The sequence below is a fragment of the Camelus dromedarius genome, chromosome 15 (genome assembly GCF_036321535.1).
Source record: "Camelus dromedarius isolate mCamDro1 chromosome 15, mCamDro1.pat, whole genome shotgun sequence".
Classification (NCBI taxonomy): Eukaryota; Metazoa; Chordata; class Mammalia; order Artiodactyla; family Camelidae; genus Camelus; species Camelus dromedarius.
The window spans coordinates 30,857,673-30,878,861 of record NC_087450.1 but is presented as its reverse complement, the minus strand read 5'-3'; the positions used below and the strand labels follow the sequence as shown (position 1 = coordinate 30,878,861).

The following is a 21,189-nucleotide window of genomic DNA, read 5'->3' as shown; positions in this document are numbered from 1 at the left end:
ATAATAGTCCTGAAGGTTTATCATGCAGATTATTTTTATATAAAACGTGGGGAGGCTAAAGGGGAAAGGTACAGCAAGGCTTCCGTCCGAGTGGACCAGTTCCCCAGCCCTTGCTTTCTCGTCTCAATTCACACCTGTGAAGCCATGGCCCCTTCTCAAAGCTTCAAAGGTTAAAAGCCTCCCGGTCCCTTCCAGAACTATCCCTGCTGGATCGCTACTACCGTAGGTAGGTAGAGAATGGGGTGGGATTCTTGGGCGGGCAGCTCAGCGCGGGACAGAGGCGTAAGGAGCAGAGGCTCCCCAGCGGGCGCGGGTCCACGCTGCGCTTAAAGAGCAGCTGAAAAATCCCAGAGCTCTAATGGCCTGCACCTGGATCTCCCATCTCCCCACACTCAGCACCTGCAGTCTTTTACGTTCCTAGGGCTTCAGTTAGACCGTGTGGAGACACATAGGGCAGCCCTGAGATCCTGTGATTTGAGGACACGATGTCAACTCTTACTCCAAGATCACAGTGGGAAGCCAGGCTGACTTCTCCAATTCTCAACTGGCCTGGAACCGCGCGGTGGTGGCCAGGTGTTGGGAGTAGGGTGCCGCAAGCCAGACCGCTCGAAGGACCGCTTTTGCCACACCCCCGCCATAGCCAAGCTGCCCAACATAACCCCGCAAGCAACCGACGTGCCAGTTGAGGGAAGGAAAGCGCAGAGGCAGCCCTAGCTCAGTGTCACTGCACTGTTTCCCCTGAACGGGACAGACGCAGGTGATCGATCTCCCTGCCCCTCTTTCTGGACGGCAAAGCGAGCTCCGTTCTGCCGGAAAAAAAAACAAACAAAAAACAAAAAAACGCATCGCCTAGACTGAGAGCGCGGCCGCCGGGGCCCTCGAAATTACCCCCACCTGGCCCCACGCGCGGGGCTAGGGACTCGGGAGCGCAGCACGGCCGAGCGGCCTTGGGAGGCGCGGGACCCTCGGGGCTCGAGGTCATGCCCTCGTCCCAAGGGCAGCGCGAAGGTGGGAAACACGGGAGCTGGGGAGTACCCCCGCACCCCACAGCGCTCCGGGAGACCGACTTCTCGCTGCCGCTTAGCCTCACTTAAGGCGCGCTTCCCCGTGCGGAGTCCCACCTAGCTCCCCGCCACCCCTCCGACCTCATAAACAACTTCTGGAACCTCAGAGGGCGGAGACGGGGCGGGCGGGCCGCAGCCGAGCAGAGCGCGGGGGCAGGGGGCGGGCCGGGGTCAGGGCAGAGGCTGCGGCCGCGCCTCCCCATTGGCCGGGACGCTGTGGGCTGCCCGGGCGCGCGGCGCGGGCGGGGCGGGCGGGGGCGGGGCCTGAAGGCGCGCGCCCGCCCCCGCCGGCTGCGCCCGAGCCCCTCGCGCACTCCCCACCCCCCGCCGGACGCCGGAGTTTTTAAAGTGGGCTGGCAGCCCCGCGGGCGCGACATTCGGGAGCGGCCCGCCGCACAGCTTCGGCGTCCGTAGGCTCCCGCCCCTGCTTTCCTGAGGCGGCCGTACAATCCTCGGCAGTGTCCTGAGACTGTATGGTCATCTCAGCCTCCGCGCCCGCTTGGCCCCGGACTCTGCCAACTCCAGTCGTTCGAGCCACTTTTTTTTCCCCTTGAAAACCCAGAAAAGTGACTCCTGACTCCTTTTCTAGGGAAAAAGGAACTTCGGTTCCCTTTTAGCTGCCCTCCTTTTGCGTTTGACAGCCTCCTCCCACTCCTTTCCCCGACCCCGCCTCCCCGTGCAGGTTCCTCCCTGTCACCTTTCTCCACCCCCTCCCCCGCACCTGGAGAGCCGTCTGTAAACTCCCACCTGACTCTGCGGGGCGCTCGGAACCTGCGAGCACTTAGGACATTTAACGCAGCGCGGGCCTCGGGGAGGGGGCGAGGGCCACAGCCAAGGCAGCGGCTGCAGCCCCCACCGGCCCTGGAGTCCAGGTGCTCGACGTCTCAAAAGGCTACAGCGACAATGACAGCTGACAAGGAGAAGAAAAGGTAAACGGGCGTCCGAAACGGCGAGGGAGCTGGTCCGAGAGGGTGGCTGGGCTACGCGGGGCTGGTGCGACCGAGAGCGGCTGGGAGAGGAGCACGGAGGGGTCTTTGAGGCCGGAGGATCGATTTGGAAGGTTTGGCGGGGGAGAGCAGGTGCCCTATCTGGGGACGCGGGGCTGTGGCTTCGCAGTGGAGAGTTATGTGGCCCGAAGGAATCGGGAATCCGCGCGTGCAACGAGGCCAGGAGGCCAAGGGACGTGGCTCTAGAGGTCGGAGGTGCTCCTGGGGTACTTTCCAAATTCTACCCCCCACATCCACCCCCGCTCCAAACTGCCGTGACGAGCATGTTGAATTGTTTCTTGGTTGAGTCGGCTCAGGTCAGCTTTCGACTTTTTCACGGCCCGCATGCGGGGCAGCATCCACTCCTCTTTTTTCCTCGGGACCTCTTGGGGTCCTTCCAAACGTGCTCTGTCCACGCTGCGCCCCAAACTGGCAAGGAACCAGAGGCGGAGCGCGGCGCTGGGATGCGCTTAGCGAAGCGTCCAGGACGTAGCAAATGGCCCTATTCCGGGCTTCAGATACCAAGGAAGCTTGTTGAAGCCCCTTTCCAGATCCCGAACTTTGACTCCGCAGGAAAAGTGGGTAGTGGCCGGGCTGCCTCACCAAGGCAGGTGTCTTGGTGTGCGAGGAGGGAATGGCGACACGGGCGCTCGCGGCCGGTCCAGGTGTTTCTCTCCCAAGAGGACAGAAAAGGGCAGCCGCTATCGATCTGCCCACCTTCCCTAGAAAGCCTCTCGGTACTGGGTGAGAGGCAACTCCAGCCAACTCTCACTGCCCTCCCGCCCTCTCCCGGCGAGGGTGAGAGCGCACGGCGTGACGCGCAGACGTGGGAATGGCCTCGCTTCCCGCAGTCGTGCGCGGATCAGCGCCTGGCCCCCCCTCTTCACCCACTCTCCCTCGTGCTGCCCCAGCGGACCGGAGCTTTCAGCCGCAAGCTCGACGGCGACTTGGCAGGTCTGAGATGCGGGGAACTGGAATCCAATGCGTGGTCTGCTGAAAGGCCTGAGCCAAGGGAGATCAGCTACTGGGCGGCCGTGGAATGATGTTGGGATGGGAGACCTAGCCGCGAAGGTTTGGGGTGACTGGCCCCGGGCCGGAGATCAGGAAGAGCTCAGTGCCCGGATTGATTTGCTCTTGTTCCGACTTCCACTGCGGGACCGGAGCCAGAAACCGTGTATCCTCTGGTCGAAAGCGGCGGTTCCCACCTCGGGGCACCGATAAGGATTTGATAAACGGGAGCGAATCGCGCCCGTTCTGGCCGGGCGCCCGGGCCCTTCGCTCCGGGATCGCTGAGTGGGAGGAGACTGAGCCTGGCTCCTGGTTCCCGGGCGCAGCAACCCCTTCCGCGTCACTGGCGCCCCCAGGCCTGGAACGGGCGAGGGAGCTTTAGCCTGGCCACTCTGGGCCCTGAGGCCGCAGCCGGTGCGCGTCCCTGGGGGCCTCGGAGCTGCCCTGGTGTCCTGTGTCTCTGAAGGGCAGTGAAGCAAGGAAGTGACTTTAAGGTTCCAGAGCATTTTGTAAAACCAATATAGCCTGCCAATAACAATGAACAATCGAAAAACAAAGTTACAGGGAGCTCCTCTGCGCGCGCTCTGGGCTCCGGAGCCAGCGAGGGAACTTACTGTACAGTTTACAACTGTGATGCCTATCGGTGGATGTCGCAATCGCCGAGGTGGGGCCTGATGGTAATCTTGACAGATGTGTGAAGTATCGGTTTCTCCCGCGCGGCTCAGCGCCGGGTCCTGTGCTATCATGTATATGAATCTTTGCGAGAAACTTGGGAGCAGGGGAAAAGTTATTTCGACATACCCGGCTTTAGTGCCTTTTTCGTTAGAGATAGAGGGAGCCAGAATCGGAGCCGGAAGAAGTTGGGTAATCAGACTCTGAATTATTCGCGAGAGCGGCAGGTTTAAGAACCTTTGCGGGGATTGCCTGTGAGATGGCTCGGAGTACAGAGCTGGTGGCCCCACATGTCTGCTTTCTTCGACTTGCTTTGATTTTTTTATGTCCCGGAATGACGGAGTAAACAGTGTGTCCCTCACTGTCCAGAGTCCAGTGAGGGGTTGTCCAGTTCGTGTTGTCTGATTGTTTTGAGACATACTTACTTTTCTAGTCTGGCTCTGTTTGCTGGGGGCGGGCTCCTTGCAGGACCAAAGTATAATTAAAATATATGAAACAATATATTGAAAGTCAGTGTGTCTGTAGCATAAGTGGCTGTCCTTGGCTTTGCCAGAGTGCCTCCCAAGTTCCATGTGACACCTGCCAGGAGGGCTTTCAGATTATGATTCTGTGTATAGATTCCTCAGGTGTGATTCTTCTGGTTCAGCGGGAGCCATTTCTTCCCACAAAACTCAAGATGCACAGAACAGTTGTAATGTACCTTCTAACAACAGCCTTTCAAGAAGTGGGCAGAATTATTTTGTTCCAGAACGTTCATACGTCGATGGAGATGTTAATGTTTAATAATAAAGAGTTTGATTTCTAAACGTTGGCTGGCTGGCTGGCCTCCATAGACGGTTTCAAAATGTGCTCTTTTAGTGGTGGTGTGCATTTCTCATGACGTTAGAAATGGCCGGAAACTGAAGCTTGCTGAGGGTGCTGCATGCACCTTTCTTAACTCAGCTGTCAGGAGTGAAGTGAAAGCCTCATTAATCAAGGTTCTTGATTCTGTGAAGAGCTAGAAAGTGTCTCGGCGACTCACTTCCTGATAAAACAATCTCTGAGTCCCTTCCCTGGGAGAGAAGAGTCTGGAAGTTCTTAGGTTCAAGGGAATTGGAGAGTGGTTTAGGTAAATGTAAGTGAGATCCTAGGATAATCAGGGGTCAAAGTCCATTCCTAAACCAGACCCAGCTCAGAGCCCCTTTCCAGAAGGCTATCACCTAGTGTGGGGGCTTTGGTGGAAGGAAAATCAGAGAGATCTGGATCAGATGTGTTCTAGCGCCTCTTCCCCCGTCAGCTGGATGTAGTTGTTCCTCTGCTAAAAGAAAATTAAAGTTCACCTTTTCTAAATTCTGAAGGCAAAAATATTGCTGGGCAGTTTTTCTCAAATTAAGTATATTTTCTGTAAATATTCCTTCAACACTTAATATCTGTTTCTAATTGCATTACCAGAATGCAGGTATGATAAGGAATTGATATAACACATTATTGGTTCAGGTAAATAGAACTTAATTCATACAGCTTTTGTGAAGTGCAAAAGAATGCTGTGACTACAGGTTTTTTTTTTTTTTCAGTATTGCAAATAGGGAGCTCAGAAATATTTTATAGGGGACCATGAAAATTACCTAGTTAAATGTTTCTTTTCCTGGATAAGAAAACTGAGGCCCAGGGAGTTTAAGTGATTCTTCAGTCACAAGAAGAGATAGTGAAGGTAAGAAGCAGAATTAAGTATGCATTTAAATTAAGTATACATTTCCTTGTGGTTGACAGAATTGTACCTCCAGCCCTAGTCTGTGAAGATGATTTCCAAGGGATTAGAATGCCCTCCCCTCACCCTTTCCAGACCACTGAACCTTATAAAAAGGAGATTTTCTTTTCTAGATTATTATAAAAGACTTCAGGCTCCAGCAGACATGATTCTGTTTGCTTTTTGCCAATAAAGGAAGCAGAGCTGGTACTGGTTTCACTGTCTATAAACTTTGGGAAGTGTCAATTCATTGTTTTTAGTGTTCTCCCTTTATTCACTTAGAAACCATTTACTTATACATGAACCTCATTAAACAAAACCAAAGCAAGAACTGTTCCTCAGTTGAGTGGATGGCTTTGTGAAGTAGATAACTCCCTGTCAGCAGAGACATTCAAGCAGCAACTAGATTGATTCCTGTACTGAATAAGTTGGCATTTTCACTAGGAGTGAAAACCATGAGATGCAAACAGTTTAATTCACTTTGAATGTAAATCAGTCAGTCTGTCTCTCTGTCTCTTCCTGTCTCTTCCTATGTATGTAGGGTGATCCTCGACTTTCTAGGACTCTCTTGTGTGAAATGTTTACAAATAGAAGGAGCCAATTAGATAATTCTTAGTGCTCCAGGATTTCAGCCCAATATATATGAAACTATTTGCTGTCATTCAGTATCTCAAGATTCAGGCTTTTCTACATCTCAGGAAGTCTCTAGTAGTATTTGCTTTTTTTTTTTTTTTTGTATTTTTCTCAGTTCTATCCCATATCAACATGAGTTTTCCTATTGATTTTGGCCTAATGAATCTTCCCTTTTGCTTTTAGTACTGGCCATCATTGATAGTTCATAACAGGTGAGGCTTTTGCCAATATTGTAAAGTTAGCAATGTTCACTCTCAGGACCCCCAGTATCCTTTATCCCTACCCTTCCCAGTACCAATGTCTGGTCTTATGATGGAAAACCAGCTCTGCTATTTGCACAATGACATAAACGAGTAAAACAGCAAATGTGTATTGAACACCTGCATGCTCTCTGGATAAAATGCTGAAGAGACAAAAGAAATAGGGGATGTGGTCCTTGTCTTCAACTTGCTTAGTCTGATTAGAGGGGAAAGGGGACACACAAGGAGGCTTAACTAAAGATACAGTTAGCTGGCAGCTTACCTGTGACTTTTTTGTTGAGATCAAATCTTTTGAAGCTAAAGATAAGAAGCTCTTAGTAGCATTTCAGGCAGTAACCACACACACAAGCACTCACGATTATTAAAAAGTATTGTGTGTGTTTGGGAGTGGGAGAATGGGTTCCCAGTTTTCCCTGGAATCACACAGGGCAGGCCCTAATCCTCAGCATAGAGACAGGCTCTGAGGGAAGGTCAAATGGCTGTTGTCACTGTTGTGGGTAATGAGGTTAAAGACAGAGTAAAGGGTTCAAGAACATTCCCTGTGGTGTTCTTTGACACCATAGATGGAAAGGCCCCAAAGTTGAGTGTTTGCTGTTCATCACACACTTGCTTTGGGTGAGGGGCCTGGAGGGAGGTGTCTAGCAGGGATCCAAGAGTGATGGAGATAGAGGATCTGCTCCCACTGAGGATAACGGTGGGGACAGCTATGATTCCAGATGGGGACGGCTAAGATTCCAGGCAGACCAAGAAAGGAGAGGGAGCTTCTTAACCTGGGTGGGTCTTTGTGAATGGGCTTCTCTGAGAGTGGTCTGTGAGCCTCTGAAATTGGCTGCTGGTATTAGATGCATAAGCATTTTTCCCCCAAGGGGAATCTGTTCAGCTTTAGTAGACTTTCGAAAGTTCTGTGATATGGAAAAGGTAGCCCTTGCTCTTAGGTGTCTGATTTGGTGACTGCCTTACCTTTCAGGATCTTACTGTTCAGGTCTTAGAGAAGTCCCACATTTCATTGCCAGTGTCTCTCCCTGTCTTGGGAATGGGGGAGGATGTTGGTGTGTGCATCTAGTAAAGATTTTGTGGTGCACTTTAGCCTTACCTGTACCCACCTGTCTGTCCACAGTAATGGGAAGAAGGGGAGCTGAGTGCCCTGAACAGGCTTAGTTCTGGTGTGCTTCACTCTGTTACCGCTTCTTAAAATGACCATGCAGTTTTAGCCTCACATTTTCCATCATCCTCACACGGTTATTGGAGGTCCTTTTAAGTACTGGGAATGTGTGTGTCCTTAATAAAAATCATATATGCAGTAGGACGAAACAAAAAACTCAAACTCTTAGTCTTACTTGTGTAGGCACTGTCCTCAGAACCCTTCATGGTTGAACTCTTTGATCCTCATCACAATCTGTGAGATAAGCCCTGTTATTATCCCCATTTCACTGATGGGAAGGCTGAAGTATAGAAAGGTGAATTGCCAAAGGTCACATAGGTAGTATGGGCAGGACTGGGATCAAATGGGGCAAAGTGTCTCCAGAGCCTGTGCTCTTACCCAGGGATCCATCCCGCCTTGCCTTACCTAAGATGCCTACACGGCATGTAACACCGTGCCCGACCCGTGGTAAGTACTCCATAAATGATAACTGCTTTTGTTGTTGTGCTTGTAATTATAATAATTACTTTCCTCTTTTGTGACTCATCACATATATTGAACCTCACACACAGACAAGGATTGAAGACCTGAAGGGTGGACTTGGAAGCCCTGAAAATTCTTATTTTTCATGAGTTTTCTTCCACTCTGACAATAGATAGTTCTTTACTGCCCCCAAGAAGTTCAAAGTTTTCCACCACCCACTCTTAACAGGTGGCAAGACTTCAATAATTACTGTAACCTTCGGACTCCAGTGTGCAGAAGAACCTGTTGGAAGTTCTTCCTCTGTGGCTTCTGAAGAACCATCTCCAAATCAAGATGCATTAGACTTCCTCTAGCTCTTTTGATCTTTTGAAATTGCAAGCACAGGAAGGAAAGGATGGATGGGGGAATAAACAGCTATGATCATTGCAATAATAATATGTTGCATTTTTATGGAGCTCTTTCTCTGATGAGCCCCAAGCTTTCATAGCCACCACACCATTGGCCTCTGCACTGCAAACCTAGAAGGGCTTCTTGAGTTTTCCAGCGCTGTAAAACACAGTTGCATTAACATATCATAATAGAAAAGCAAGCCACGCTGGCAACTGCACTTCACTGTATGTGTGGTGGCCATGCATGGCATGCCACTCACACCATCTATGATTTTCAAATAGAGGTTGGGTGTAATTTGTCGCCTGTGTTCTGGTTCCGCTGTTGAAAGCCACAGAACTGATTTGTAAGTATGAAATCAAGAAGAGTGATCAGGCCCTTTGAGATCTCTGGAGCCACAGAACAGGTATAGAATGGACCAGAATATTATCTACTTCTCAGTGGCCTTGTTTTTTTCCCCTAAATTCTCAAAAAATACTATTATGCTTGATTGCCTTAGACTGTTTCCAGGGGCCACTTGTACATCAGCAAAGCTCATTATGTGCCATGACCACCAGAACCTTTATATGTTCCCAGGAGGCACGTTTCCCCCTCTTCACTTGGAAAAATTCTTCAGCTTTAAAGTTATATGTAACTTCTGAGCAAGATAATGACTCTGGGAAACAGTTCCTTTTCTTATGTGGAAAGATATTTCAGAAAGGGCAGTTTGTCAGTAAGGGAAACAAGCCCATTAAAAAAGAAAAAAATAATTATATATATATATCTTTTTTTTCTTTGCCATGCCCCCATCTGGAATTTTCCCAATGCTACAGAACCAGGGAAGCAGATTGTCAACAATCTCTTCTTACATTCCTCCAGTGACTTCCTGCACCCTCTCTCCATGGCACTCTCCAATAAAAAAATCAAACCTGAGAGGTTAGTGCTAGAAATCAAACAGATTAGTGACTTTATCAGATGAGGCTGTAAAACAAAACATATAAGCAGGAGAATGAATCCATCTTCTGCACTCACGATCGTGATGTTGGAGGTTACCTGACCCCCAACGCCGTGTTGGCTGCCCGCAGGTGCTGGGGGTACAGCCGATGTGATAGTCTTCTTAGAAGTCCATCAACTCTGTGGCAGCTTTAGCTGACTCTCTTGGCCTTATTTTCGGTCTGAGTCTCCCTGCTCTTGACCTCTGACTGTGAGGAGACAGCGGTTCATAATGTGAATTGACCTATGACTTGACCTATGACTGTGAATAAGGGGACAAATGCATGGCCTCAGTCTGAGACAGTTCAGAAGCATTTTATAAGTCCTTTAAAAAAATACATCAGTTACAGTATATGATGTTTTTTTGGTGGTACTCATTTAAATTACTGTGCTGGGTATCTAGCTAGACAGAGTTCTCTCTGTTGGTCTCTTAATATTGTACTTTTATTTACAAAAACATGTATTTTACTCTTGATAAAAATTTTTCCTATTGTTCCCCCTTTGTGTAAGATTTGTCCTGGCCACCTCTGGGTAGAGTGCAGGGGGAAGGAAGGGCAGCACATTGTCCTAATTTCATATTTGGGAAATGGAGCTGTGGAAAGAAGTAAACCACGCCGCCCACGGTGAAGCCTAGACCTGGACCCAGGTGTGCCTTTGGGCTCCTGTTACGAGGTAATGAAGGAGCAGAAGCACAAAGAGGGTGACGCAAACTCCAATGCTAACTATTCTTATTACTAATGAGTAATTATAGCAAATATTTACAGACCTCCTTCCTACCATCACGACTTCCTGTTGCCGAAGCACTTTGGAGTATTGAGAAAGATTATCCTGGAAAAAAAAGTCATACACTGTTGCAGGAAAGAATGGCTTTAAGCACACACGCAAAATTGGTTGCTGGGCTCTGTCTATGAATTCCATGTGGAAACAACAGAAAATTATGCATGTGAAGGGCTGTCTGAGAACCCGGTCTTCGGAACTTCAAAACAAATCTTAAATCTATTCTGGATGGTCAAGTGTATGGGGAAATGGGACACATGATGTTTTCAGAGTATTCTAGAAATAATAGGACTGTGCAAGCTAGGGACATAAAAATTCGAGGTAAAGCACAAGTCATTTGACAAACACTTCTTTATGAACATATGACCTCTACACCTTTTCTGAATGAAAACAATCGTGCTTCATTGAGGAAATCACGCTACATAAAATACGGAGGTTCGGGGAGCTAGGAGAATATTACTCACTTTATAACGATTCCAGAATAAACCCTGATAATGCTCCTTTCCTCTCAATTTGGTTTAAGAAGCACTTCAGTGAAACTGCTCTCTCCAGTGTCTGTAAACCACTGTACCCTTGTGTTTCTTTCTCTCCTGTGTATCCAAGAGTTCTCAGATCTATTTTAGAATGGCAGCCTTCACTCCAGCACTGGCTGAGGCTGATGCAGCTAATTTTGGTGCCCAGGGTAGGGAAGGAGAGAGAATTCATCTCCAGAGTCCAAACGGTTTTCTGGTGCCGGGGTTCGGAGCAGCGTGGTGTTACCGGACTCGCCACATTTCACCTTTAGAACCTTTATTTGTGTGCTTGCACAACACATGTTTATCCAGATATTAAGATAAGAAAAGTATGAAGGTCACATTTCTCTGGTGACAAGGGAGCTTCTATAAATGTGAGCGTATCGCCAGGCAGCAGGAGTCTGTCTTTTCTTCTGTGCCAGGGCTTACGGGAACTGGTGATGGGTGGGGCACAGGAGCCAGCCCCTTCACAGTTTTTTGGCTTCCTTGCCTTCACTCTGCAGGTCCTGGAACAGCTGACACGCCCCTCCTATTTGATGAGGCCCGTTGGGATGGTCACGGTGTCAGGGAAATCCTGGTCCACAGGGTGGCTCCCCACTCTCCAGAGCTCTCTGGTGTTGTGTGGAAAGCAGTGCCCCGAGCACTTCCCTGCTATCTGACTGGCTGGGAAGCAGCCTGGTGGCTAAAATAGCCTTCCTAGCCTCTCAGAACAGGTTTGCATGGTGCTGATCCTACCCCTATTTTAGGCAGGGTTGTCAAGTCCTTGGAGCACAGAGAGTCTTCAGGATGGGAAAGGGGTTTCTTTTGTGGATTTGAGTGTTCCTCTTAAAGATCTCTGAGGATTAACTAGATGCACTCAGAGCATGAATGAAGACATGGATCCATGGTCCAATTTCCTTCCCAAGGGCAGCCTACAAAACAGTGGGAGTTCATCCCACCGATAATGAGGGACCCCCTACTCCAGCCCCCTCACCGCACTCACCGTCACCCAGAGTGCCTCCTGTGCTCCAAATATGCCAGTCTCCTGGCTCCACCCCAAGGGCTTATTCACCCACATTAGTGGTCTCCCTCCCACCTCTGCTCCCTCATCCCTGTCCCTCCATCTTGGATGCCCTTCTGTCTTCTCTTTCTAAAGAAATATCTCCCACTTTCCTGGTGTGAGCCCAGGCCCCCCAAGTCCTACAGAGCCCTCTGCAGTAATTCCCACACCGGCACCTCCCCCTCCACTCCTTTCTGGCTCTTGGTTACGTTTGCCAGACAGCCTGCCTGATTATATTTCCTTGTTATCTCCTGACATTTTATGTGTTCTTGTCTTTCCAACAACACTGCATGTTGCTCAAGGGCAAGGATGTCTAATTTTCTGATGTGTCCTGTAACATCTTGCATATTTTGAGTCCCTAAAATCGTGCTTAATTTAAACAGGTCATACAATTGCTTTGTCGATTTCCCTTGGGTCACTTGGAAAGCCTGCCTCTTGGGCTCTGCTTTTCTCATTCATATAGACTTGAGCCCTTTTTTCATTTTCCTTTAAAAAAAAAAAAGGAAAAGGAAAAAAAAAACAAACACAAGACCACAGGCAGGTCTGGTTGATACATGATTTTACATCAAATGCAAACATCAGGCTAGTATTGTAAAGTGGAGTCAATGCTTCACTTGGTGCCCAATACACCAAGGCAAGTGCCAGCCGAACAACAGAGTATTCTCAGTTAAAGTTTAAAAAACAAGATGGGAAATTGTGTGTAAGGGAGTGCGCGCTCTCAGTTCAGAAGTCATCTTCCCTGTGGAGCCTTCCTGATTTGCAGCACGTTGTTACCCCGTATTTATATGGTCTTCAGTGTGTATTTCATTACTTGTATGATGCTTTTACAATCTGCCTTTCTGTGTGTGTGTGTATCTCTCCCTGAGCATCACTTTAGTGCAAAGCCCTTCAATGGCAAAAACCCAGGTATATTTTTCTGTTCATTCTTCCCACAGCACCCAGAACAGAGGACCACATCTGGTGCCCAGGAATTGTAGACTCAGTATTTCAATCTATGTCAGAAACTTCGGTGCAGAGGGCTAGAGACTTAGGCAGAAACCTTTACTCAGATCAACTTACCCATCCTCCTTGGTCACCTACCATACAAGTAGTGAAGTTTGTGGGGATGCTAGCATCATCATTGGTGTAAATATTTCTAGGTTACCTACCAAATTCAGGTGCCATGCCATGTAGTGAGGTTACAAAGAGGTATTAGATGGACCCTGCACTCTGGGCTCATAGTCTAGTTGGTGAGTCAAAGAATTCCTAAAAGGATTTGTTTAAAATGATGCAAGATGGTTTATGGTAATGGTTGTCCTAGCCCCATCTTTACAATCTGCTGTCTTGTTAGGAAGTTAGAACTAGCTCAGATAAAACATTGAGCAAACTGTGGAAGATTGATAGTAACTGAGTGTGAATAAAGTTAAATAGATCTTGAGTGTTGTGAATAGTTGGAAAAGGAAGTGATCAGCATAGATTAGAGGGAGGTTTAATGGAGAAGCATTAAGATATAGGTCTTGAAGATTAGGTAGAATTTGGATAGGCAGATGGGCATGGGGCATTCCCTTGGGGGTGAACAGCTGGAGTGAAATGAGGAGGTGGGGATAATTAGGGTATGCAGGCCAGGGCTGGTGAGCCAGCTCCTTTCCCAGCTGCATCTGGAGCTGTGTTAGTGGATGGGAAATGAGGACCAGCCCCAGGCTGGTGTTGGGAAGTTAGGGACAGTCCTCCCTGAGTCATGCTATGATGGAATCTTAGGGCTGCCTTGGGGCCATGGGAGCAGTGTCTGCTTCTCTTGGGAGTTATTAGGACCTAAGGGAGCTGCTCAGGGTACCTCCATTATCTTCCAGTAAGAGATGGAGCTTGACTCTAGTGTGAGCATCAAGGGATGGTTGGAGGGGGCCATGGTTGGCTGTCATGAGAGTGGCCTCAAAGGCTAAAAATGTGCCCACGTTGCTCTGGAATATACTTCTTTTCAGGCTGTATTGCACGTCAGGATAACAAATGCCTACCAGTGTGTCCAGAGTGGGGGGCTGGAAGGGGACAGCTTACTGTGTTGTAAAATAGCTCCCCTCATGCTCTGAAGAGGGGTGCAGTGACCCTCATTCCATGTTCTCATTTTGATGGTGAGGCCTTTGTCCCCGTGATAATTTGATGGGGGCTTTCATTCTATCCTTTTTTTTCCCCCTTTGTCATTGGAGATTCTAGGTTTTTGAATCTGTTCGCTGTAGAAAGATAGAACAGGCCCTTTGATGCTCCACTGTATATAGGGAGAGAGGCAGCCATGCTTTTTGTTGGTCTCTACTGATCACTGGTAATTGCATTCCTGTGCGAAGCTGCCAGTGAGCTGCCCTTGGCTTCCTCCTTTCCTGTTGTGTGGCTACACCATTCCCTAAAGCCTGAGCTCTGATGACCTTGGGCAGATGTAGCCAGGATAAATGGGAGCCATCTTTCTGGAGTCACCTGCGTAGGGGAGCTGGGGCTCTTCCCTCCCCCAACAGGTATAACCTTTCCCCTGGAGGTATTTAAAAGCACTTGAGGTCATGGCTGGACACTTGTGATCAGGGCCTTGGCCAGAGGTCTGGAATCACTGGAGAAGTTCCCACGTTGGGGACCAGCAAAGGCCAAGCAAACTGCTTTAGCATGCCCTGTCGCATAGTACTTCAAGGGAGGCTGCTGCTCCTGAAAGCTCTTGGCTTAAAATTTAGTCCCATCAGGACAAATGTGTGTCTCATCTTTTCTTCCTTTTCCAGCCCCTCAGTAATCAGTACATTGTTGTCAAACTGGGAAATTGTTCCCCATCCCAGAGAGGGTTGCTTTATTCAGTGGTGTGCTCACATTTAAATACTTACTCTGTGAAGGCTGCTGAACGTGGGCCTAAGCCCAGGAAGGGCCAGGGGGATGGAACCTTCGTCCTCCGGGACCGCAGGTGACAGGAGCTCCAGAGCCCAGTGCAGCCAGCCCAGACATAGGGGCTATCTGGGGCTTGGGATGCCTCAGGATGTCCTAAGAAACCCAACAAATCAGGAAGTGGTGTTTGCCTGAATCTAGCCAGAGCTAGAGTTTGAGTCTAGCATCTACCTGCCCACAACTCCAGGTATCCCTTTGGAAGGGAACAGAGGGTGATCTAACCGCTGTCTAAGAGTACCATGATTATAAGTTTGAAATGAGCTAGAGTTTCAGTAAAATCATGCATTTCAAAAGCATATTACCCATTAAAAATCACTTTTGCACCTTCCTGTTCCCTCCGGAATGGAAAGGAGGACGATCTAATCACGCTCGTCTGTGCCAACACCGTTAAGGTAGGAAACCTGTGAGCTCAACATGTCTATGCCTCTGTCTGTTTTTGTTTTTCTTTTTGTTTGTTTTCTTTCCTCTTCCTTTCCAATGTAAAATTTCCTTTTGAAAAATAATAATTTTGCCTCCACTGAACACCTAGCAAACCTGGGTTAGTGGTGTGATGGAGCCTGGGCACACCTGGTGGGGGTGTGGTCATGGCAGCTGCTGGCCAGCTTTCGGCCTTGAGAAATCCTGGTGACTGGAGAGAACCCAGGCCGAAAGGAGTCTGGGACGACCGTGAACCTCAATTCTTTCTTTCCCAAGCCGTTCATTTGAGCACATTTGAACCATTTCCCACACTCACATCAACGTAAGTCTTGTGATCCTGGGCCACCTGTAGCCCCTCGTAAGGCTCCAGTACTACAAGGGTGATGACGTAACTTAATTCTCCTGAGTTAGACCTTCTGAGCCAAGGCAGAGTACATGTTTATTTTGGAAAGGGACAAACTTTCACCCACTTGAATTCCTTTGCCTCCAAAATTAGTATCAGGAGATGACCACAAGAGTTCCATATTTCTTACCCCTTGTCTTGCCAAACAGATTGTAAATGCCCCTAGGGCCACCTTTGACTTCTTTTGTGTCCCTGGCAAAGCCGCCACCTAAGGTTCAGAAAACCTCTCAAAAATCTCTAGGTCTCTGAGAGGCTGTTCTAGATCTTTTTCTGACTTGTGTGACCTAGAAAGGTAAGTTAACCTCTTTGCATGTTTCTCATTCCTAAATGGGGATTAGACACACTAGCCGCTTTCTAAGAGTACCATGATTATAAGTTTGAAATGAGCTAGAGTTTCAGTAAAATCATGCATTTCAAAAGCATGTTATACTTTAAAAATCATTTTTGTAACCATTATCTCAATAGAAAGACCTTTGAAAAGTATAAAGTACAGACCATTAAGGCACCATTGTTAACAAGCACAGCAGTGTAATCATTTGGCACATCATTACCTGTTGGAGCAATCTGCAGTTGGGAGGGAGTCTCAGCAGAATCTAAAGAAGAAGATACCTTTTGCTCTCAGAACTTTAAATCCACCCCCCACCCCCCGCCTTCAAGCTGGCCTTCTTAGGATTATGGGCTCTTGCTAGTAGTGATTTTAGGGCATGAGTTTTATTTCTCCCTCTTCTGAGATGTGGGGAAATCTGATAACACCAAGAGACCAAGGGAACTTCCAGGGCCCCTGAAAAATGCTCTGACCTCCAATGTGCCCCTTTCCACTCCTGGCCTGTTCTGCCCTCACCTGTGAGCGGAGGGGCCGTGCCAGGTGCTATCGTGTTATGAGTGGGAATTTGCCAACCCTTGGATTCAGCACCATCAGGTCTCTAGACCTAAAGTGCTATAGCCAGACCACCTCTGCTAAGGTGCTACTTGTTGCTCTGTGTCTTACAAGCAAGACCTAATTGTGGGCCCGCGAGGGGACTAAGTGCCAGGTGCAAGGTGTTTATAAAGTCAGACAACTTACTGGGAGGTACAGAAATGAGGGGCACTCTGACGCCTAGAAATACCTGGGCTTCCTGGTCTTACCGGTAGTGGAAGAGGCTCTGGGTGTGAAGAGCCTGGTTCTGCTATACAGTGACCACAAGACTTGGCAGATCACTCAGGTCTGGCCTCATGTCTGTCATCTGCAGCATCCCTGACACTTCTTGTGCCTGAGCTGGCCCTTGCCTCGGCCTCACCTCAGGCTGGACAACGCACGGGGGCCTTAGGTCTCGGCTTAAATATCACCTTCTCAAGAAGCTTATCCCATCCTTCCTCAGTTAACCTCTAGCCCTCCATCCCTCCTCCCGTTTTTTAGACGTTTCCCACATGCTGTAATTCACTTTGTTTATTACCTGTTGCTCCCTCCTAGTTTGTAAGCTCCTTGAGGGCAGGGACCCGGCTGCTGTGTCCTTAGTGTTTGCGGCAGTGCTGGGTACCTGTTAGGTGCTCCTTAAATATTTGTTAAGTGAAATAATTAATCCAGGGTTACTGGGTCTTTGTCCTTAACTTTGCATTATCATTTCTTACATTTGCTCAGTGCTTGCTTTTTTCCCAAAGCTCACGATGTAAAGTTCTTACCATTCTCATTGTATGGATGAGACAGTTGAGGTGTAAAAATGTGATCACACAGCCAGAGAGCTGAAGAGTCTATGTGAGCAGACCCCTGGCCCCAGCCTCTCTCCGCTGACCCATGCTGTCTCTCTGGGCACCTTATTTTTCTGTCGTGGTGATGTTGTTTATCTTATTTGGCAATGTTTACACCAGAGAAGTAGGGGCCATTGTGTGTTGGTGGCAACTGGAAATATACAACAGAGTCCCAGGAGAACACCACTGTCGGTCCTCATCACAATTAGCAATTGTCGGGCCAGAGGCAGTGACTGGGTGGGTGTGATTCCCTACGTGGCTGGTCCTGTGTGTTAGAATACCACAGCCTGCTTCCAGAGGCAAAGGAGGTCGGGGGGCAGTCCTAGGACCTCAGTCCCATTTCTGCCCAGTCCTGTCTATCCCACCACTACATCTAAACACTTTCTTCTTGGGAAATGTCCTGTTGTGTGTCTAGTGGAATTCCTGTGGCTGGTGGAAAGGAAGGAGGAATGCTAACCTGCCGGGTGACCTCTGGACCTCAGTTTCTCCATCTTTAAAATGGGCTAGTAGGTGGGAACTAGGCAAGATCAACTCAAAAGATCCCTCCTAGGGTTCCAGTTCCATTGTGAAGTGAATTCCAAGTGGATCCTGGTCCTGAATCCTGTTTCCTGGTGCTTCCTTAGGGAAGGACGATGGGAGGTTAAAGGTGATCGGTTGGGGTTTGGAGAAAGCATCTCCAATTCCCCTATAACTGTCCCCTCTCTGAGAGGAGGTTCTGTTGAAGTGGAGAGGGGCAGAGATCTGGAAGTCACTGCTGGCCATGGCATGATGCCAGAGAGCAGGGGCCGGACTCTCTTCTATACAGCAGCAGGTGACCCCCCACCCCCACCCCAAGGAGGAAGCGGGTCGAGATGAGACAGAATGTGTGCTGCCCAGGGATGTCTACAAAAGGAAACAGCTGAGCCTCATCTCCTAACACCAGGGAAGAAGAAGGTGGGCTGCTGGGGTGAATGAGAGCTGTCAGGTTTACACATAGGGAAGAACGTATTTTAAAATGAACTTACTTTAAAACAGTAAAACATATTTTTTCTCAAATGGCAGCTTGATATAAACAGAAATATTTTTGCTTCCTTATATTAGGTTTTCTGGCAGCGTATTTTAGCTAAAAAGCTCAAACCATGCCACGATAGACGGGATGGTGTAGTTATGAGACATGTCACTTTTGGCAGTGCATAATTTAGCTTGCTACTTTCAGAATTAGGCATCCTCAACTATTCAACCGCGAGATTAGTAACAAGTCCTAACTTTTTTCTTCTTTTTTAACATGGATTTTTAAAAAAATTCTTGCTTCAAAGGAGGCTAAGACATTATAAGACTGAAATGTCACTACCACATTTACATTTGGTTTTCTTTTGACATGTATGTAATCCAGCTGGAGGTGGCTCGGATAACAGGAGTGAAATACATTACCCAGAAGGAGAGGAGCATGCTTCCTCTCTTATTTCTCTCATCAGGTATTTTTTATTGGAAGATGACGCCATGACCTGGCTTCCAACCCCGACACCATCGTGCTACAGCTGTCACACCCTCCCTCTGAGCCTCCATTTCCACATCTGTCAGAAGCTGCGTAATCCCTGCCCTGCTAATTGGAATGGGGCTTGGAAAATATAAATTGCTGCAAAAAAAAAAGGGGTTATTACGTCTATGATTCATATATACATGTATGTATATTTATGTGTGTGTGTATGAATGAATGTATCTGGGTACTCAGGGGTGATCACCACAAGCTAGCTGAAATTACCGAGTCCTTTGGTCTGAGGCAGCAAGAGAGGAGACTGAGTTAGAAAGCTGGTGGCCTTGAGAGGAACAGGCTTGAACATTGCTGAATGGAGTCATGTTGTCTTTGGGGGGAGGGGGAGAGCGATGTGGGACAGAGGTGAGTCACGGTGCATGAGGGCTGGGGAGTCACCTTGAACTTGGGCCAAAAAAAAGTAGAAATATTGGGATTTGGGTTTATCTGCCTTACATCAGGTACATCAAGTTCTGGATGGCCGCCCACTGGCCAGAGACCTGAGGTGGACGGTTCTCCCTTGCCGCCCTGGGAAGGCTTGCTGCTGGCTTCGGCCCCACTGAGCAAAGTCTGCTTGTTCACTGGAGTTCACACAGACTCCTTGCCAGGCCTGCCCAGAATCCTGTCTCCTCTGACTTCCTGTGCTCTTGCATAATATTTCCTTGCTTCTTGAATGGCTGCCCCAGCACGGGGGCAGCTCCCTGACGCTGATGGATGGAGAGCAGGATGTGGAGGGAGGACAGGGATGTGCAGACGTCACCCAGGGGTGCCTGGGCCCTGAGGGAGGAGGACAGTGCTCCCCAAAGTGCTTGGAGGGAGATTTTAGCACAAGGGTAGTTAGGGAGACCACGAAAGTGTGTGTGCATACACACACGCACAGTCCCCATAAGTTGCCTCTCCTGTAAAATTATTTTTAAAGTAGTTGTTTTCTTCTGATTATAAGAAAGTTCATGTAAAAAGTCGTAGTACAGGAAGGCATCGAGATAAAAATAAAAATCAAAATTCCACCATCCAGAGATAACCACTGTTAACACTTTGGCCAACATATTTTCTTCTACGTAATAAATATGGACATGGAATTATAGAACAGAATCATACTGTATGCTGTTGTGAAAATGAATTTTTATACAGCAACATGTCAACATCCTCTCTTGCTATCACAGTACAGAGACTTAATACGGCTGTATTAAGTTCCACATACAGATGTATCATAATGCAACCCCTGTTCATCAACATGCCCAGGTTCAGAAAAGAAGCTTTATCCAGTCCAGAGATAGTCTCAAACCTGGAGACAACATCTCTTGTATGCCTGTCCAACGTGTTAGCTCTGGTGTCCTAGAAATAACTACAAATTAAAAGGTTTTATACTCATGGAGGCCTTTCTGTAGGCTTAGCGTAATTCACGTGATTACAGAGAAGGGGCTGCGGTGATGCACGCTGTCAGGGCTGGGCTGGGTGTCACTTTGGGTAAGATCATATCCCAGTGTGGCCCGTGTGCCTGCTTTGAGCCAGGAGCCACTAGCCAGAAAAATGTGTTTCTCTTCAGTGGTGTGTCATTCCTATACCCAAGATTTCAAATAAGCTCCATTTAAAATTTTTAATTGATCATTGCCCTCCTGAAATTTGGGGATGCAATCTGTATCTTTTAAAAGGCATACTTCCTTCTTTATGCAGTACTGTATTCGTGATATTGAAAACTTTGATGCATCTACAGTATCGTTCAGATTTGTTACAGTTAGAAGATAAAAACAAACAAACAAAAATTTAGCTGATACAGATGCTGTCTCTACAGTGTTTCTGTTCCTTCTCTGAAAGCTGTATATTTTTAAGGGTTATGATGAGCTTTTTCTCCTCCATTGCGGATCGTGGTTAGTTTCACAGCAAACTACAACACAAAGGTGACTCCTGTTCATTTGGGGATCAGGTATCGGTACAGCATTTGCCTGTTTCCTTTGAATCATTTTTAAACTGGAGTGGGTATTTCTTTGATTTAATCAGGGGTTTTTAATGAGGCTGGGTTCATTGCTTGAGGTTGGAAATTTCTTGTTAGGTTTACTTTTGAGTCAAGACAAATTGTTTGCTAGAGCTCCCTGTTTCAGACTTTTCTTCTAAATCGAAAATCTTGATATTCGCTAGTCAGTTTAAGCACGTTTACATGAAAGCTCTCAGACATTGTTTAAAATAAAAATTTGCAACAAAATTTGGCACCAACAGAATCCAAATATTTTACCCTATTTTGTTTATAGTTGTATGCTCTCCAGGCAAACAGTCTATTACAACAATTTGCATAATTATAGTTACTCCTTCAATTTATTCACTCAGGACTCCTTTTTTAAGAACTACTGGCCAAACTGTTATTACATCAAATCCTTGAGGAGTTAGGATGGGGATAAGAGTTAGAGAGAGGAAATAATACAGTGTTTGTCTGCTTTGCACCGTTTTCAGTGTGTGGACATTTTAGTGAGTTGATTTTGTAATTGCTCCCTTTCTTGGTCATTACATTATTTTGGTGGGGTCTTTGCCCTGTGTGCACATTTGGGAAGTGGGGAGGGACAACAAGACAGAGTTGGTCCTCAGAATTATGA

The 21,189-nt window shown here is 47.7% G+C and overlaps 1 protein-coding gene across 1 annotated transcript in view; it reads left to right on the top strand.

Moving 5' to 3' along the window:
- The first annotated feature begins 1,425 nt into the window (after window positions 1-1,425).
- EPAS1 (endothelial PAS domain protein 1) overlaps window positions 1,426-21,189 on the top strand; it is an 83,474-nt gene continuing 63,710 nt past the window's right edge. The window contains exon 1 of the mRNA XM_031466944.2: window positions 1,426-1,993. Coding sequence (XP_031322804.1) covers window positions 1,968-1,993 — 26 coding nt within the window. The 5' untranslated portion in view covers window positions 1,426-1,967. The remainder of the gene's footprint in view (window positions 1,994-21,189) is intronic.